At 47.3% G+C, this 16,046-nt stretch overlaps 1 protein-coding gene across 1 annotated transcript in view; it reads left to right on the top strand.

Annotated features, from left to right (window-relative positions):
• The window catches only part of Jak1 (Janus kinase 1), a 119,632-nt gene that overhangs the window by 100,182 nt on the left and 3,404 nt on the right, over positions 1-16,046 (top strand). The window contains exons 11-22 of the mRNA XM_060365968.1: positions 66-252; positions 4,969-5,075; positions 7,068-7,211; positions 7,926-8,013; positions 8,887-9,014; positions 9,922-10,057; positions 11,667-11,818; positions 12,890-13,040; positions 13,155-13,249; positions 14,122-14,314; positions 15,002-15,126; positions 15,510-15,682. Coding sequence (XP_060221951.1) covers positions 66-252; positions 4,969-5,075; positions 7,068-7,211; positions 7,926-8,013; positions 8,887-9,014; positions 9,922-10,057; positions 11,667-11,818; positions 12,890-13,040; positions 13,155-13,249; positions 14,122-14,314; positions 15,002-15,126; positions 15,510-15,682 — 1,679 coding nt within the window. The remainder of the gene's footprint in view (positions 1-65; positions 253-4,968; positions 5,076-7,067; positions 7,212-7,925; positions 8,014-8,886; positions 9,015-9,921; positions 10,058-11,666; positions 11,819-12,889; positions 13,041-13,154; positions 13,250-14,121; positions 14,315-15,001; positions 15,127-15,509; positions 15,683-16,046) is intronic.

Below are 16,046 nucleotides of genomic sequence, written 5' to 3'. Positions count from 1 at the left end.
CAGTGCCCCCTAATATTAACATTGCTTGACCCCAATCTAAACATGGTTGTTTTTCTGAATGGCAGGTGTTGGGTGGCCAGAAGCAGTTCAAGAACTTTCAGATTGAGGTGCAGAAGGGCCGCTACAGCCTGCATGGCTCCGTCGACCACTTTCCCACCCTGAGAGACCTCATGAACCACCTTAAGAAGCAGATCCTACGCACGGACAATATAAGCTTTGTGCTGAAGCGCTGTTGTCAGCCTAAGCCCCGAGGTTCGTCTCTGTGGTAGAGCCAGGCTATGTGATGCTGCACCCCTGCAGACCAAAGGGTGCTGCTGCCTGGGTTAAAGAAACTGTAGTCCTATGTTTTCTTGAGCTCTGTTGCAGGTCTGTCCCCATGTCACATCTCACCTCTCCAGTGTTCTCTAGAGAGCAGACACACACCTCTCACCATCCTAGTGCAACTACAGAAAACAGGGTGCTTGGAGTTAATAAGCAGGGATCTCTTTATTCTCTGAATAAAGTGGCTTGACAGCTCACTTTGGTTTATGTATTAGACAAATGTTTCTGACATGTCTGTGGGTCAAAGAACTGTTTTAGATGGGAAGACCCAGGCCCTGTTCTCTGAGGGTGTGTAGCCTAGTGCAAAAAATGTTGCAGATCACTGAGAGAGACTACCTCAATATTCTATGAGTGATACATATCATAACCTGAGAGAAAGGAAAGATAACCAAAATCTCTGAGTCATGAGGCAAGGCAGTAGGAGGCAGATCTTGAGCTGAATGTTGGATGATGAGAGGGAGGTGCCAGTTAGGCAAAGGCCTGTCCAGTGGGACCTTGGAGTATGAATGAAACAATGTGGCAGGCCAAGGCAGAAGCTGCAGAAAGCTTCTAGAGGGCCTCTGAAGTAGGGAAGGAAAGAAGGAGAAACGAGAGCGAGGATAACAGACCTGGGCTTATAGGAGTCCTTGGCTACCATACCAAGGAGGTGGGCCTTCTCCTGTAGTTAGAGAGCCTGATTGAAGGAGTTAGAATCCAAGCAAAGGGCCAGGGACTCAGCTGCTTTTGGTTAAGCTTTGAAAGAAGTCTGGCTAGTGCCCTTGCCATACAAGGAGGTAGACTCCTTGCCTCAGAATGTGAATGTGAAAGGAGGCTTTTGGGGGTTACCTACCATGGGTCTCATCTTACAGAATGAAATGAATCTCATAGAAGGTCCTGGTAACTTCAGCATCTGGTCTAACTCCAAATGCTAGATCCTCAGATATAGGGCTTTTTGTTTCTCCACCCAGAGATGTTGCCTTGCCTTTGCTGGCTCCATCCTTGGAAGTCTTGGGCTTTGTAGAGGAGGCAGCACATTAGCTCTTGACATATTAGAGCCTTGGAGCCAGCTCTTGGAGACCATCAAAGACCTTTAAGGACCTTTGAATCCTCATAAGGAATGGGTAGAAAGGGCCTGGGTTTTTCTTCTAGATGTGCTAGAGATTGAACCCAGAGCCTCATGTACATAATTCAAGTGCCTGCCTTTAACATGAGCTATACGTCTAGCCAAGGGCTTTGAGCTCCCAATGTGTGAATTACATTTTAGTCTCAGCAAAAGGCAACTTCCTGAATTTGGTGAAAGAGGAAAGACTTGTGTTCTTGTTGATCAGATAGGGTTATCTGCCAGCTTCAGAAAGTTAACTGCAGCCTTTGCTTTTATGCTAGCCAGTGTGCCACAAAGGGCGAAAACACATCTGCCTTTTGGCTATGAGACCTCAGAGCTCCTTAGGGCCTTAAAGCCCAGCAGTCCATGTGACCTCCCTTCTGGTGTTAAAACAGATCTTACTTCCCTGTTGTCCCTGGGAGAAGACAAACAACATCTGTGGAATGGAGACTCCTGGAGACCAGGATGTGCTTTCCTTGAGGGGTCCTTGTACCTACTTCTGATGTAGATATCACCCCTAACAGCGTAGATCTGGAAGCCAGTAGCTTTGGAGGGGAGAGTGTAGAAACAGAGCTGAACACCTCTTGTGTAGATTTTCCTGAGGCTTTTCTGAAACTGAGAACTGGGAGGGTGTGGCATGTCTCCTTTTCTTACTTGCTTAGGAACTCTCAAAGTCAGGGTTTCACTCACTGTCATGTGGCTCCTGAGAAGCCTGGAAAGCACACTGACTCTTGGCAGGACTGTCCTATCAGGTGACAGTGTTGGAGTAGCTTCCACTGTAGCAGTAGCTACTATGTTCAAAATAGTTTAGTGACTATTTCATTACCTTTTTTTCCATATATGAAGTTGGTTTCAGAGATACTCAGTGACTTGGTCATAGCTAATGGCATCAGTAGTAGTTAACAGTAGTAGCCGTAAATAATACTGACTGTGTCATCATAGTGGTCAGTCTGTCAGTTTGAAGGCCTTCCATGTTGTATGCTATTTAATTGCCAGAATAATTCGGGACACTGTTGTCTCCATTGCATTTGCTGAGATCTTAAGTGGAGAAAGAATGGAGATTTGAACACACACTGTCTCACCGATACTTCCCCTCTATTCCATCTACATACACTTTACAGAGGGCAAGGAACCATGGTCAGCCAACTCTGGGACACAGGGTGTCTCCCATTTGAGGGGAGGGAGGAAGGCTGAAGAGCCCAGTGTGGAGCCAGATTTCTGAGGATCCCAGCTTCCTCATGTTGGTTCTCAGAGCCTGCTTTCTTCCCTTTGCCACCTGCAAATTAGAGAAGTGCCGAATTCAGGAAAGTATGACACAAGAGTGTCATTTCAGGTTGCTCAGTTTTTCTGCTCTTCTACCTAGGGTTCTAAGCACCAGACACCCTGATCTGGGTTTCATACTGGAAAATAAGAATCTTCCTGGAATAAATAAAGCCAGGGAAAAGACAGGAGGCCAGCCAGAAGTATATGGTAGAGGAGTAAGCCCTTGGTCATTCCCAGTGCCCAGTCCCATACTCCATGGAGCCTGTGTTGGTGCCCATTCTTCTGTGTCCTCCTGAGTACAGGCAGGTGTCCTGCTGATTTCCACTCAGCTGCTCCTTGGGACTATGTGATGCCCAAGGCTGGAGTGTTTAGGTAGAAGACAAGGATGGTGGGCATGCTCTCATGTCCCACTTAGCAACCTGAGGAGGGCACAGCTTTCTCATACAGGTACAAAACATGCTCATGGCAGTTAAATGGCTCCCCCTCTCACAGGTCAGCCCTAGTGCCTGTACCCTGAACACACACAGATAATCAAGCCATGAGCTCCTCTAGACCTATGCTGCTCTTTAAGTCCCAGATGGTCTGTGGCCAGCCTCTGCCCTCATGCCACCAGTCAAATAGCCTCTTTGTATTTGACACCTTTCCTTCCTCAAGACAGCTGTATATAGCTTGTTTAAATTGTATTTTACCGGGGATTTTAGGCTAGAATCAAAAGAACCGTGGAAGAAATAGGCTCAAAATAAGGAGCACTCAGAAGATGACTGAAACCAGTTTCTGGTACTTAGATTTGTACCCCAGGAAGGTCAAACTAGAGCTTCTGAGTACTTTGTGAAGCCTTCCTCGCTGGCTTAGGAAGCCCTATAATTAGGTTACTGACTCTCTCTGGGCCTTTGCTCTGATCTGGAATGCAGATAAGGGTTCAAATAATTCCTATCTCTTGGGCTTGTTCTGAGGGCACCGGAGTTAACTAACAGTTGCTTGTAGAACTGTACCCAGATAGAGAAACCAGAAAGTGTAAATGTAAACAGAAAGAAAGCAAGTAGCCCTACTCTAGTGGGAAAGATTTGAGGAACCTTATTGTAGTACTTAGTAGTTTATTGCCACTGAGTATACCTGTGGGCATTGTGAACTGAGCCTTGGAATTTTTACAGATTTTGGGGGGAACTTTCTTATCAGAATCCAAGAGTTAGAACTTCCCATGAGAGAAGTTCTCTCTGAACTCATTACTGTCTTCTGTGGCAAGAAAGAGGCTAATGGTCCTGTTCCAGATGAGGGACTACAGTCAGGTCTACCTGGTTCCCAGGGGTTCTGCACTGTGCCTGAAATTGGAAGGTTATGCTACCTCATTATTCCCTTACAGCTTGCCGAGGATAAATTTCCGTATAGCCCGTATAACCCTGTCCTGGCAGGCCTGGACATGCCTTGCATTTGCTGCTTCACTTAGTGGAGCTTGGGAAATGGCTCAGTTTTATCCCACATGCTTAGAGGTTATAGCTTCATCCAGCAAGATTTCTCGGACCCTCATTCTAGATTGCCTTTTCTCTCTATCTGCATAAAGCTGTGCTTCCCTTCCTCACAGGGTTCCCTAGCCTCAAAGCACCCAGCTCTCCTCACTCAGTTTACCCCCATGCTTCCTACAGTTAACAAATTCTTGTTGGGAAATAGAATGCTTGCCTAGGATGCACACGGCCCTGGTTTCGATCCCCAGCTCCACAAAGCAAACACAAAACCCAGTAACTTGTTGATCACTTACTACATTTTAGGCTATAGAAGTAGGGCAGAAAATGAGGTAGACATGGGCCCTGGCTTCTTGAGATTTTATTTTATTTTATTATTTTATTTTATTTTATTTTATTTTATTTTTAATTCTTTTTGAGACAGCTCAAGCTATTCTCCAACTCACTAATTGAATCTGACCTTGAATTCCTGATTCTATCTCTCAGGTGCTAGGATTACAGGCATGTGGTACCACATCTAGCTGTTCTTAGATTTAAATGTTCATTTCCTAAGGGAAACTTCCCTCACCTTCATTATCAGGACAGATGTTGCTGTGTGAGCCTTGGATAAATTGTAGGTCTCCATGTAACTGCTGATTCACTGTCATTAGCCTGTGAGCTCCTAGAGGGTATGAATTAAGCATTCACCTAACATAGATTTCTTGAATGATAGAATTTGCAAACACATGTGTTCGGTAAGCCCCATGGCTCAGCATACATTGGCTGGCCAGGATCCTCAGCATACATTGGCTGGCCAGGATCGAGGATCTGCAGAATGGTGTTCAGAATTCTCTGATCTCTTCACAGAAATCTCCAATCTGCTAGTAGCCACTAAAAAAGCCCAGGAATGGCAGCCCGTCTACCCCATGAGCCAGCTGAGTTTTGATCGGATCCTTAAGAAAGATATTATACAAGTAAGTCCCCACCACAGGCCTTCATCCAGCTTTGGTCCTGACTCCCTGCAGGGGAGCCCCTGGAGATTGGGGGGGGGGAGGATAAAGTCTGCCTTGGGGAAATTCTAGTGGCAACAGAACAAGGAGGCTTACTTTCACAGGTAAGACCACTCAGCTACACTCTGCATTTTACCCAGTCTTGCTGATGGCCACCCCCTGAGGTACTAGTCCTTGATTGATGTGGATGTATAGGGTGTGGACCAGCTAGCTGGGGTAGAGGTATGGGAACACTGACCTGGCAATGGAGTCTGGGCTGACAGCCCCCACCCCGCACAGTGCTGTGTAATTGCACCTCTGGAGCTCAGTCGTGCTTTACAGAAGAGACTTCCAAAAGGAATAGAGAAAAGAGAACAGGGGCAGGGCAGGACAAGAACTGGCTTCAGAAAGGGACCCTCTGTGGGACTCAGATCATTGCCCAGCCTTTGCTGGGATAGAGTCAGCTACCCAGAATCTCAGGCTTAGCAAGGCCCAGAGAAGTAAGCACTTGTCTAGCTGGGGTGTAGTCGCCACGCTCTGTGCCATGCGTGAATATGCAGAGCCTGGTCTTGGAAGGACAGAGATGATTTCCTGGAGGAGGACAGCAAAGCAGAGCCCCAGAAGATGAGTCGCCAAGTCTCTGCTCTCTCTGCAGAGAGAGAACTGTGTTGAAGGATAGTGGAGTGGGCATTGGTCTTGTGGATTCTGTTACCTAGCCCTTGGAATTAAGTCATCCTTCTGGAGAAGAGTAATTGTCTTGAAAGCATGTGCCTTTTATGGAATGTTCTGGGAACGCAGCTTCCCATAATGTTGATGGATCACCTCATGACAGATGCAGCTCTAATGAATAGTTATAGAACCTTGCCAGAATGCAACAGACAGGGAGGATAAATGGACATTCTGCTGCGACAGATGACAAATGGTGGTATTTATGTAAATTAATATGCCCAATTAACAGTGGTGTGTCTTTCTGTAGGGAACAGGACTGGCTCCCTAGATATCGACCACAATCCATTTTCTGTATTTGCAAGAGCTTCCATAAGAACTCCCATTGACAAGTTTTGTGGGCCTAATGCTAACAACTCAATTATTTTAGGAATCATATTTTGGTTTCCAAATATTAAGATTTAAAAATCAGAAGTATTGAAACTCAGCCCGGAAGTGTCCTTAGAGACAGCTACATGTCATTCTGTGCACGGGTGGTCTCACTCACCTGGTGGTGTGCTCCCCTTCCTTCCTACGGGGAAAGAAGCGGCCCAGTCCTGAACGTGCACAGATGCTGATGGGATTTTTGCTTCTTAAGCTTCTCATGTATGTCCCTGTGGGTGTTCCAAAGTGGTGGCATGGGGAGTGGGAGAGTAGAGGTCCAGTATGGGAAAAAGCATGGACTGAAGGTTCTGAAACAGAACTCATGGGCTTAATAGTTGAGTGTCTGTACACTGAACGTCAGAAGCCTTTATACCTAGTCTCCTTACTCGCTTCACTAAACATTGTGGAGCAGGTGCCATTATTACCCCATTTACACAGACTGGGCTGAGATTAAGCATGGGCTGAAGGAATGCATCTTAGTTAAAGGCCAGTAAGCATCAGAGAGAGAGGGGTTAAAGGCCCCTTTACATTGTCCCCTAGCCCAAGCATAGAGATGCCATCTGGCAGAGTCCTCCTCGACTCTGCTCTGGAGCCCTGGGTATGGTTGATATGACTGGCTCTTGGACAGTGTTCATAGGTTTCTGTAGCTGGGCTACAGGCTAATCTTTGAAGTGGAAAACTAGCTGCTTTCAAGAGTGGGGCTGTTGCTGGGTCCAGGAAATGTCAGTGCTGTGCCTGCCTAGTTTTGTGTTTTTTCTAGAGGCCTGATGAGGACAAGGCCCTGTGTGCCCTGGCCCCATCCCTCTGTGTTCAGTATCCCATTGAGTCCTCAGCCCTGACCTGAGCCATCATGAAGCTACAGAGACAACCTTCTGCCTCCTCCCTCAGGGTGAGCACCTTGGTAGAGGCACAAGAACACATATCTATTCTGGGACCCTGCTGGACTACAAGGACGATGAAGGAATTGCTGAAGAGAAGAAAATAAAAGTGATCCTCAAAGTCCTAGACCCCAGCCACAGGGACATTTCTCTGGTAAGTGTTCCTCTTTTCTGGAGCCAATAGACCGAGTTGGCTGGGAGAACCTCTGTGCTTTGGCCGTGTGTTTCCCAGCCTTGTCTTTAGTCAGAGTTCCTCCCTTCAGTACTGTCTTAGACAGACTGGCTATGTAAAAGTAGTGATGGAAGACTGATGGTGGGGAGGAAGCAGCCTCTTGTACCTGTCCTACCCTGGCCTGTCCTTTCCCTGTCACCAAAGGCCCCTGTGTGATGCTATGAATCTCTGGAACAAGCAAAGTGGTCTCAGAGCTCTGAAGGCATTTCCCAGGCTCCCACATATCTGGGATCATGAAAGCCCAAAGGAGTCAAATGACTTGATCAGGATCTCTCAAACTGTTAGAGAGGTCAAAGCTAAGTGTGGAGCACTAAGTGTGGCTTCCTGCTTATTCTAACATAGTGGTAAATCTTGAATTTTGTGGCATTTAGTGGATGAGAGTAAGGTGGGCCTGAGGGGCTGATGGGAAAATTGGTAGATAGCTCATCCCATCAGCCTTACTTTGCATTGTTGGAGTTTCTAACTAAATCCCACACTTTGGCTAGAGTGGATCAGAGGTCAGGGCACATCCATGCCACTGGACAGCCAGGAAGGTAGTTTTCAAGTCTGGGAGGTGACAGTGGGTGACTTTTTCTAGGATCCATTGATGGCCCCTTAGGCTGAGCCTGTACATTCCTTTGTTCTTTTTTTCCACAGGCCTTCTTTGAGGCAGCCAGCATGATGAGACAAGTTTCCCACAAACACATTGTGTACCTCTATGGTGTCTGTGTCCGAGATGTTGAAAGTAAGTTTTTCTTGAAGAGGACAGCTGGCCCTGACTGGGAGTGGGTGGATATTGTGAGGACTTCTTGGACTTACGGCCTTCTGTTTACAATAGGAGAAATCAAGGAATTTAGCAGCTCATTTGTGGAAGTCAGTAGTAGCAATTGTTTGCTTTTCACTCATTTCCCTCTTTTTTTTTTTTTTTTTTTTTGGTCACTCTGGGCCCAAGTAGGTTGACTTGAGCAGTCCAGCAAGGAATGGCAGGGCTTGAGGAAGGTGGTATGAGTGTGACTCTTGAGCTGGGGCTTTTCTGCTGAAGAGACTGCTGCCAGTAAAACTGGAGCTGGCTCCAACCTCTCTGATGTCATGTGGGCCTTCAGCTGCTCAGAGAGGTGGCCTCTCCTTTGAATTCCTGATAGGAATGTCCAAGGAAAGGAGTTGTTTCTTTAAGCTAAAGCTCTTTGAGCTTTGATGTCTGTGGTGCTGGCTACCCTTGTGCTCACATGGGAGACTTGCTCAAGGGAAGTTTTGTCCTGTGGCCAGTCTAAACTCTGCTGCAGTGTATGAGGTTGTACAGTAGCAGTGGTGATGGCTGCTATTCAGAATCTTTGTTCTGTGTGGTACACACTTAGCCAAAGCCTGCTGTGCTTTGTTTAGCAACCCCCGCCCTCCCAAGGACCCTGGGAGAGGTAAGTGTGACTGTTTGCACATACACAAACAAAGGCTGAGGCTCAGGAGGGGCTGTTCCATGCTGGAGGTCTAGATTAGAAGTGGAAGAGCCTGGGATTAAGCCAGTTCTACAGTTGAGCAGTGCCTGTAAGAGTACTCTGGCAAGGGTGAGAAAGCATTCCCTGTAGATAGAAGGTTCCAGATGTGGCTGTTTCTGTATCTACAGATATCATGGTGGAAGAGTTTGTGGAGGGAGGACCACTGGATCTCTTCATGCACCGGAAAAGTGATGTACTTACCACCCCCTGGAAGTTCAAAGTTGCCAAACAGCTGGCCAGTGCCCTGAGTTACTTGGTAAGACTTTTCATATGGGAGGCGATCCCTTTCAGGACCTAGGGTGTTGTCTAGGGTTTGGGATGAGTGGGTATGAAGAAGGTGCTGGTAAGTAGGTAGAGGAGGCATATACCAGCTGCAGGTGCAGAAAGATTTGTGTTGTGTATGGGTGTGTCTGGTGTTTCATGCAGACAGTAACTGGGTGCTGTTCTGTAGGCTTACCTGCGACTCTTATCTAGTTGAAAGTGGTATGTTGGGGACTGACTATACTATACAGCAAGAGGAGAAACAGGACTGGTTTACTTTGCTTTTCTGTTGGTGTGAAAACCAACTTGAGGAAAGGAGTTAATTTGGCTTACTGGTCCATCACTGAGGGAAGCCAAGGCAGGAACTGGAGAGACCACAGAGGAAAGCTGCTTATTGTCTTGCTTCCTCTGGTTGATGCTCAGCTATGTTTCTCTGTGGGGTACAGTACACAGCAGTGCCATCAACTAAGAAAATGCCCCCATAGACATGCCCACAGGCTACCTGGTGGAGGCAATCCTCCATTGAGCCTCCCTTCCCTGCTGTGACAGTCAAGATCAGCTGTTACTCAGCACACTGAATGACTACAGGGAAATCCCTGTGTCCATTAGCACTAACATTGTGGGGCACATAACGTGGGCCAGCTCTTGCAGGTTTTACATATTCTAATGTGCACAAAGCCTGTGAGGCATGCCCTGGAATTATCTGTATCGGTGATCAAGGACCTGGAACCAAGGGACGTTACAGGGTATACACACATCAAATAGACTCATGGGTCGGTCAGGCTGTGGGGTCTGCTGTGGCTGGAGTGGAGAGAGCTGGTCTGTGGGGCCAAGGTTGGAAACAGAAGGTGTAGCAAAGAAGACAAGGCTACCTTGCCATGTTGATCCTTTTTATTCTGCAGGAAGATAAAGACTTGGTTCATGGAAATGTGTGCACTAAAAACCTCCTCCTGGCCCGTGAGGGCATTGACAGTGAGATTGGCCCCTTCATCAAGCTTAGTGACCCTGGCATCCCAGTCTCTGTGCTGACCAGGCAAGGTACGAGTCCTGTCCCACTATCCATCCCCCAGCCATCTCCATTTCCTCCCTGTGCACCAGACCCTGACTACCAGCAACAAGCAGGTGCTGCAGTATGCCAGGCCTCCCTTTAGAAAGGGAGCCGGCAGACGCTGCTGCTACCGTAGCTGGATAGGCTGCAGTATGGAGGGAGGGCAGTCCCCAGCAGCCCAGTCAGTGCTTTCCAGTCCTTCTGGTAAAGGTGCTGTGCTCAGTGGTGGTAAGGTAGCACAGCATCCAAGAGTTCTGGGAAACGATCAGATAGGTGTCGGGGCAGGAGTCAGATGTCCTGGGTCCTCCACTGCTGTGCTTTGGATCCCCACTGTAGCCATCGGGCAGTTTGGAAGACAGCACATTACCTTTAACCAGGAGATTGCTGAGATCTTTGCAGCAGACTAAGTTATGCAGAGTTAGCAGCTCCAGAAGGAACAGCAGCTAAGACCTGAAGCTAGTGCTGCTCAGGCTGTGCTCAGCCTCCTGGTCTGGCAAGCCACACAGGAGGACCAGCATGCTCTGTTAAAGCCCCTGCTATCTTCAGCTTTGGGTTTTGGTCAATTCAGCATTGGGAATTTTACTCACTAATGTATGAAGAAAGTAGAAACTATGACGTAAAAGAAGCCCTGAATGGCCCTAAATATCCACTCCTTAGAAGGGGAGCAGGAATTGTTTTTTCTTTAGAGCCTGACTTACGGGTATAATGTGGCTATCAGTCAGTAGTCCTTGGCAGACACCCCTGTCAAGGGTCTTGTGCTTGGTGAGCCACTGATGACTAAGCAGAGGAGCCTGGAATCCAGTAATGCCCATAATACAGAGTGGATTTGGGGGCAAGCCCCAGTTCAGGAAGTTGTTGACACTTCGTGTGGCTGTTGGAGGTCGCGGCCATGTGTAGCCATGGCAGGGCAGAGATGCATGTGCTGTGCAGAAGGGTAGACGAGAGGGTTGGGAAGGTTGGGTGGGCTGGAGTCCAGTGCTAGGCTCAGGGGCCACACTGCTGCTCCACCTTCCTTGACAGCTAGGAGGCTGTTCTGTGGAGGCCACTGCATTAGTCAAGAACATTTCCGGGGGACATGGCAGAAGTATCTTTGAGGTAGAAGAAGCCAGAAAGAGAAGCCTGAGAGGTCATTAGGAGAAAGAGATATGTAGCTGCCTTTTTTTTTTTAACTTGTTGTTTCCTTGAAAAGGAAGCCCAGGTAAAATCAACACTAACAGTGTGTCACCATAGAGTAGGATATGTGTGTGGGCAGCTGCCTGCCTCTGCACAGGTGGGACTTCCTTCCCACGCCTCCTCTTTTCCGTCCCTGGCCTTTACACACAGACCCCTGTTCTTCCTCAGTGGCTCTGTCCTGTGGTATTCAGCTGCACGTGACACCAGGTTTTAGAAGATGGCCCATCTCGGGGCGTAGTGCTGGCGCTGATCCAGAAGCACCCAGTCAGGGACTGGAAGACTGCTGTCTGACGGGCTCAGCACAAGGCTTACGTAGCCAGGAATCCTGCAGGCTGCAGGCCCACCCTTCTGGCTGCAGTGGCAGTGTTTTGTATACTAGGTGGTCCCAGGAGCTGGTCCATAGGCAGGTCTGTTGTCTTTCTCCAGAGTGCATCGAGCGGATCCCCTGGATCGCTCCTGAGTGTGTTGAAGACTCCAAGAACCTGAGTGTGGCTGCTGACAAATGGAGCTTTGGAACCACACTCTGGGAAATCTGCTACAATGGCGAGATCCCCCTCAAAGACAAGACCCTGGTTGAGGTGAGTTGTTTCCAGAATGAGAAGGGTGCGATCTCAGATGCTCATGGGCCTTGCACAATTCTAAGAAGTAAAAATAGGCTTGTGCATGAATCTCCCCAATAGGCCTACGAGTTTTGTCATCTTAAATGTAACTAACTTCCTTAGGCCTCAGCTCCATTGTCTATAAAATGGAATAAATAATGACTCTTTTGTAGAGTTCTTAGGAAGACAAGACAGACTTTGAACTGCTACAGTATTATACTGAGGTTTTAAATGCCTGTTGAGCTCCTGCTGTGTACTGTCCTAGACAGGACTGCGACTTGGGCCTTGCCTTCCCCTGAGACTCCGAAGGGTGGCAGGGGAGGTAAGCTCAATGCCAGTAATCGTGATTCTATGGACAGTACCTTTGCATTCCAGCATGGAAATGGAAAGACAGTGATTTCACTTAGTTTTAAAAAGTGGCATTATTTCTGATTTTAAAATAATAAAAAAATGTATTTCAAAAGGTCATCACTATGCCATTCCTGACTGCTGTTAATACTTAGGCATGGTATACATGTTATTTTTTAACTTTAATGTTGTGTGAGCACTTCCTCATGGGATTCTTAGAATTTTTATAAACTTATTGAGTTAATTGTCTAATTCAGCTCTGACTTACTTAGCTAATCTTACATTTGGTGTTTATACTATTTGCTTTGTCCAGTTTTGCAGGGAATAAGTTTGTAGGTTAGGCTTAGGCTTGTGTGATTTATTTCTAAGTAATGCAGTAACTGGAATTAATGAGTCAGAGTTTGAATTGGAAGGCTGTTGCTCATTGCCACACTATTCCAGAAAAGCTACTGGGCTTCCCTAGTATGCAGCATCTTGGAAGTGGGATATGCTACTCGTTCTCCTTAAGTCTGGGTCATTTCACTATCAGGACTGTGATTTCCTCATCCTGGAATAAGACCACTGAAAACCCACATTGAGGAAATTTGCCTTTTGCCTGAGATGTTGGGGATTAAAGCAGGGATTGGCAATTGATTCTGACAGTGGGGAGTGGAAGGTCTTAGGGTGGGTGCTTGCTCTCTCAATTGTCATTCTTCTTTACAGAAGGAGAGATTTTATGAAAGCCGCTGCAGGCCAGTGACTCCATCTTGCAAGGAGCTAGCTGACCTTATGACTCGCTGCATGAACTATGACCCCAATCAGAGGCCCTTCTTCCGAGCCATCATGAGGGACATTAACAAGCTGGAAGAGCAGAGTAAGTTTGAGCCAGGATCAGCCCCAGCCTCAGAGACTGGTGGAGCAGGGAGAGTGGCGGTCCCGAAAATTGCTTGTAGCTAATCTGTTTCCTTGTTTCTTCAATGTCTGTTAGATCCAGACATTGTTTCAGAAAAGCAGCCAACAACAGAGGTGGATCCCACCCATTTTGAAAAACGTTTCCTGAAGAGGATCCGTGACTTGGGAGAGGCAAGTTATACTCCGGCTCTTGGATGTTACCTGCCTGCATGGAAAGCTGCCATATACCCACCTCCCCAACCTGCATCAAAATTTATAAAAGCACCTTAATGTACTTTGTGAGGGGCACTGCACTTGACACCAGGCCAGGTCAGTGCCCTTGCACATGGCTGACTGTATGAGCACCCAGGACCTGTGAGCTTCCTCAAGAGCCTTGTCTTCTCTATGGTGGAGGAGAAGGCCGAGCACAGACTCAGTCCAAATAGGAAGATCTCTAACTCTGACTCTGCCAAGATTATACTGTATGACTCCATAAATGAGGAAAGTGCCAAAATAAGAATTATTCTTTTGGATAAAAGCTAATGTGACCATAGCAGTTTGATAGACCCTCCATAGTTCACTTAGCATCATGACTGTCTACTAAGTTAGCAGCATCTGTATTGGACATTTTCACAGGTGTGGTCCTTCATCCTCATACTACAAAATGGCTCTTCTGGGATTTGATGGTCCCCTGTGCATATGTTCTTTTCAGCCCCACTAGCCCTGTCCTGTTCCTGTAGCATGGGCCTGTAACTATGAAAGAATGCTCAGTTGTTCTCTGGATTTAGAGTTAGCCTCATTGCTGGTGGAATACACTGCCGTGGAAAGCAGGATTGATAAAGTGGCCCCTTAGTCACCTGCTGCTCTCTTAGACTTAGCTCAGTAGCAGAAGTCAGTGAGGGCCAATGAGGATGAGCTGAGGCGAGTGGAGTGTCCAGGTGACCTAGAAGGTCAGACTGAGTTGTTGCCCATGGCCTTGAAAGGCACAGCATGAGAACAAGGCATTTCCTCAGTGCATCTAGCTTGTCTGGGCCTCTCTGATAACATGGACATCTTCCTTTCAGGGTCACTTTGGGAAGGTGGAACTCTGTAGATATGATCCTGAGGGAGACAACACAGGGGAACAAGTGGCTGTCAAGTCCCTGAAGCCTGAGAGTGGAGGTAACCACATAGCTGACCTGAAGAAGGAGATAGAGATCTTGCGGAACCTCTACCACGAGAACATTGTCAAGTACAAAGGAATCTGCATGGAAGACGGTATGCTGTGCACGCTGGACTCTGGATTCTAAGGCCCCCTGCTAGCAGGCAGTCCTCAGCCTCATCTTTACCAGCTCCTGTGGGCTGTCAGGTTCCCAGGCCTCACGCTGATAAGGCCCTTAACAGCCACTGGTCTCACGGGCTGTGTAGACTCTCTCCCAGTCAAGGGATATGAACTAATCTTTCCAGGGATCTGTGCATAGTGCTGGGAATAGGACTTTACCAGTCCAGAGAGCCATACTGATGCTACAAGGAAGTGACAACCGTGCACCCCCTTCCCCATTCTGATCTAATACTACCTAGGGCATTTTGCTTTGTCCTTATCCACTCCAAGGTAGCAAGGAATATTTAGTAATATTTACTAATACTGTGCCTTGTTTGCAAGGCAGCCTACTATTCATTCATGTGCTTTAAAACTGGTTCTAAGAGGGTATGGGCTCTAACTTTAAAACTAACGTTCGTCTAGTGATGCACAAAGCACGAGGGCTGCATTATCCTGAACCTGGTTTGTGCTGCAGGCAGGACTGGGGATATGACGCCTGTTTAGTGTTGAAGTGTCTATATGCCGGTGGATAGGTTCTTCCCCTGCTTCAGGGGCTAAGCTGAAACTCCTCCAGGCCCTTTCTGCAGAGCCCCCATGCTCATCCTGTTTGCAGCCTCATCCTGATGCCAGTTTCTCCTGAACAGGAGGGAATGGCATCAAGCTCATCATGGAATTTCTGCCTTCGGGAAGCCTAAAGGAGTATCTGCCAAAGAATAAGAACAAAATTAACCTCAAACAACAGCTAAAATATGCCATACAGATTTGTAAGGTAAAACACAAACAGAAAAAAGACAGTATGTTTTTTTAAAAAGCAGGCATTGTATACTGGGTAATTGGTTAGTAGGACCTCAGTGGGAGACTGTGTAATAACTGAATTGAGTTTTCTATTCTGTACCATTTGCATGAAATATCATGCAAGATAGTGGGTTTGTTAAGTCCAACAGCTTCAGTTGGACTTTTAAGTTTTGGATTGTTTAATCTTATAACAAAAACTGTTAGTGATATGGGAGCGAAATGATGTTTTGTTTCCTAATTGTGGAGTGGAAGTGACTTGCAGTGGGCCTGATCCACACCTCTCTCAGGGGAGGACTGTCTGGGTTCTCAACAGTACGATCACCTTTGCAGTGTGCCTGATCCACACTTCTCTCGTAGGGGATGGACTATTTGGGTTCTCGACAGTATGTTCACCGAGACTTAGCAGCAAGAAATGTCCTTGTTGAGAGTGAACACCAAGTGAAGATCGGAGACTTTGGTTTAACCAAAGCAATTGAAACTGACAAGGAGTACTACACAGTCAAGGATGACCGAGACAGCCCAGTGTTTTGGTATGTGAATCATCTCATCAGTGCTTCATAGGTTAGCATTGTTTGGAAGGGTTCTATCCAGCCATGCCTGGGTGTTTGTTCGTCAGCTGCTCTACGCAAAGCTGAGCTTTTACTCAAAGCACCAGCTTTCTAAGAATGGAAGAAGTCTGGCTATCATCAGCTCAGCCTCTGTAGCTTCATGTGAGCAGGCAGCACCCAGCACAGTTCTCATAGTCCTGAGCAGGGGGAAGAGGCCTAGAGGGATCACATTGGCCAGAGTCAAGGAGATCCTGGAAGAGGGAGACGTGGCTAGGTTTTAGGAACCACCAGTTAGAGGAACTATCCTAGTTAGAGAGCCACACACTGACCACTGCCGTCTCTCAGC

Source organism: Meriones unguiculatus, chromosome 12 (genome assembly GCF_030254825.1).
Source record: "Meriones unguiculatus strain TT.TT164.6M chromosome 12, Bangor_MerUng_6.1, whole genome shotgun sequence".
NCBI classification, from domain to species: domain Eukaryota; kingdom Metazoa; phylum Chordata; class Mammalia; order Rodentia; family Muridae; genus Meriones; species Meriones unguiculatus.
Note: the sequence above shows the minus strand (reverse complement) of the source record. Positions and strands in the feature narration are given on the sequence as shown.